The following is a 2,820-nucleotide window of genomic DNA, read 5'->3' on the forward strand; positions in this document are numbered from 1 at the left end:
CCCGGACGGCCCCTACTACTATATATCTCAAACGCCGTCCTTGGCCAACATGACGACACGGGAAGAAAGAAGCGAGCAATCCACTATCATTGCCGTCGATTCACTAATTATGAGTCCCGATACTCGTAAATCGAAAAGACATGCCTTGCCCTCGTTTGGGCCACCCAACGCCTTCGTCAATACATGATCGCTTATCCAATCCTCCAACTCGCACGAATGGATCCATTGAAGTACCTGTTCAAGAAACCGGCTCTAACTGGAAAAATCGCAAAGTGGCAATTGTTACTTTCCGAGTTTGACATCACTTATGTCACTCAGAAAGCAATCAAGGGGCAAGCTTTGGCCGACCATCTCGCAGCACACTCCCTACCCGACTATCAGCCATTGAAGACCTTCTTCCCTGATGAGGACATCCTATTCCTTGAGGGAGAAGGAGCAGAGGCAGATGAATGGACCTTATACTTCGACGGTGCAACTAACGCTAAAGGAAGCGAAATAGAGGCAATCCTCTACTCTTCAGATGACATCCCCATCCCTGTTTCGAGAAGGTTATCCTTAGGGTGCACAAACAACATAGTCGAGTACAAGGCATGCATAGCAGGCTTAAAAGAAGCAATCATTTTGGGGATGAAAAAGCTAAGGGTCTTCGGTGACTCTCAGCTCATCATCAATCAAACGAACGGTGACTGGAAGACGAAGGACGAGAAGCTGATTCCGTACCACATTTATCTCGAGAATCTCATCGACAAATTTTGTAAAGTCACTTTTACATACATGCCACGTGCCAAGAACCAATTTGCCGATGCCTTGGCCACATTAGCATCTATGCTAGACATTCCCAAGGGAGCAACACAATGGGAACTTACAGTCGAAGTACAAGAAGATCCAGCGTTCTACCTGCAGAATGAAGAAGCTAAAACGCACCTGACAAGCAACCTTGGTATACCGATATCAAGAAATACATGAAAGATTGGGTATACCCGGAAAGCGCCACGCCAACGGACTGTCGTACGATCCAACGATTAGCCACATAGTTTACTATTAACAGTGGCATCTTATACAAACGATCCTTTAACCAGGTCTTATTGCGATGTGTGAACGAGGCAGAAGCCACAAAAATCATGTCTGAGATCCACGACAGAATCTGCGGCCCACATATGAACGGACACATGATGGCCAAGAAAATCCTACGATTACAATACTACTAGCTAACTATGGAGTCCGACTGTTGCCAACACGTTAGGACATGTTTTAAATGCCAAGAACATGCAAATCGAATCAATGCGCCTGCTTCGAAGTTATATAACCCGACCACACCCTAGCAGTTTTCAATGTGGGGCATCGACATCATTGGCAAAATCAGCCCCAAAGCATCCAACGGCTACGACTACAACCTGGTAGCAGTCGCCTATTTTACCAAGTGGGTGGAAGCAGTATCTTTTACCACCATCAACACCTCACGTGGTACGGTTCCTAAAGAACAACATCATCAGCCGATATGGAATCCCACACGCCATTATCACAGACAACGGGACGCCTTTTGTGAACCGAAAGGTGGAGAACTTCCTCGAGCAATTTAAAGTCAAAAGGCATCGATCCAGCCCCTATTGCCCGCAAATGAATGGAGGGGTGGAAGCAGCCAACAAAACACTCGTTCGTATCCTCGAAAAAATGGTGAAAACATATCACGACTGGTCAGAAATGCTCCCATATGCACTTTGGGCTTATCGAACATCCATACACACCGCAACGGGCCACACTCCATACGAACTCTCATATGGAATGAAGGATGTTCTACCGATTGAAGTCGAAATTCCCTCATTACGTATTCTATTAGAAAGTGAAATGGAAGAGGGAGAGTGGCTACAAGATCGTTATGATCAGTTGCATCTGGCAAACGAAAAACGCATGTGAGCTTTATGTCATTCCCAAGCTTACCAAACAAGGATAGCACAAGCTTACAACAAACAAGTCCGTACAAAAACATTCAGAATAGGAGACGTGGTAATGAAGAAGATTCTACCTCCTCATCTACCTAACCCAAGAGGCAAATTCAAACCCACCTGGGAAGGCCCGTTCGTTGTAGGGAAGTGCTCCTTGGAGGTGCACTTCGCCTCACTAACATGGAAGGAGAGGATTTAGCTGAGCCCATCAATGCCGATCATGTCAAAATACACTACGGATAACGAGTAAGCTAAGGAAAGGTTTCTTGAGATCGAATCTTACAATTCCCTACCCAATTACCCTTAGCAATAAAATAGGACACAAAAAAGACGTATGTACATATAACAAATCAAATTGCCCAAAAAAAAAAAAAACCATCAGCCTTGCTCCCTGGTTTTTTTTTTTTTTAAATTGATCTTAGAAAGCATTCCAAAGCCTCTCATTGCCCAAGAAATCATTATCGGCCAACATAGAGAGTTTTCAGATCAAAAAATAAATAATAATTTAAAAAAAAAAAAAAAGTGGCTAAGCAAAATGGATGAGGTGAAAACCCGCAAGGGCGCCTCAGGTAAAAACAGCGGATACATGGCGGACCTGTTGAAAACCTGCAAGGGTGCCAGGGGCAAAAAGGCACAGCTGCCAAGGGGCAAGCAAGAGCAAATACCCGGGACATGGTGAAAACCTAAAAGGGCGCCACAAGCAAAAATGACGGGCTAAGTCAGACGTAACGAAAACTCGCAAGAGCGTTACAGGTAAGAACGGCAAGAAAAGAAAAAAAAAAACAAACAACAAGACACTCCAATCACGGCAACAAATTCGTATCCGAAGTCAAAGACGTGAAGACCGCGATGTTTTTAGAATTATCAAGCATAGCCC

At 44.6% G+C, this 2,820-nt stretch overlaps 1 protein-coding gene across 1 annotated transcript; it reads left to right on the plus strand.

The window, feature by feature from the left end:
• The first annotated feature begins 216 nt into the window (after positions 1-216).
• LOC131217370 (uncharacterized) lies at positions 217-966 on the plus strand. The gene has a single exon (XM_058212285.1). The coding sequence runs from the start codon at positions 217-219 to the stop codon at positions 964-966; it is 750 nt and encodes a 249-aa protein (XP_058068268.1).
• The last annotated feature ends 1,854 nt before the right edge of the window (positions 967-2,820 follow it).

Source organism: Magnolia sinica, chromosome 10 (assembly GCF_029962835.1).
Source record: "Magnolia sinica isolate HGM2019 chromosome 10, MsV1, whole genome shotgun sequence".
Taxonomy (NCBI): domain Eukaryota; kingdom Viridiplantae; phylum Streptophyta; class Magnoliopsida; order Magnoliales; family Magnoliaceae; genus Magnolia; species Magnolia sinica.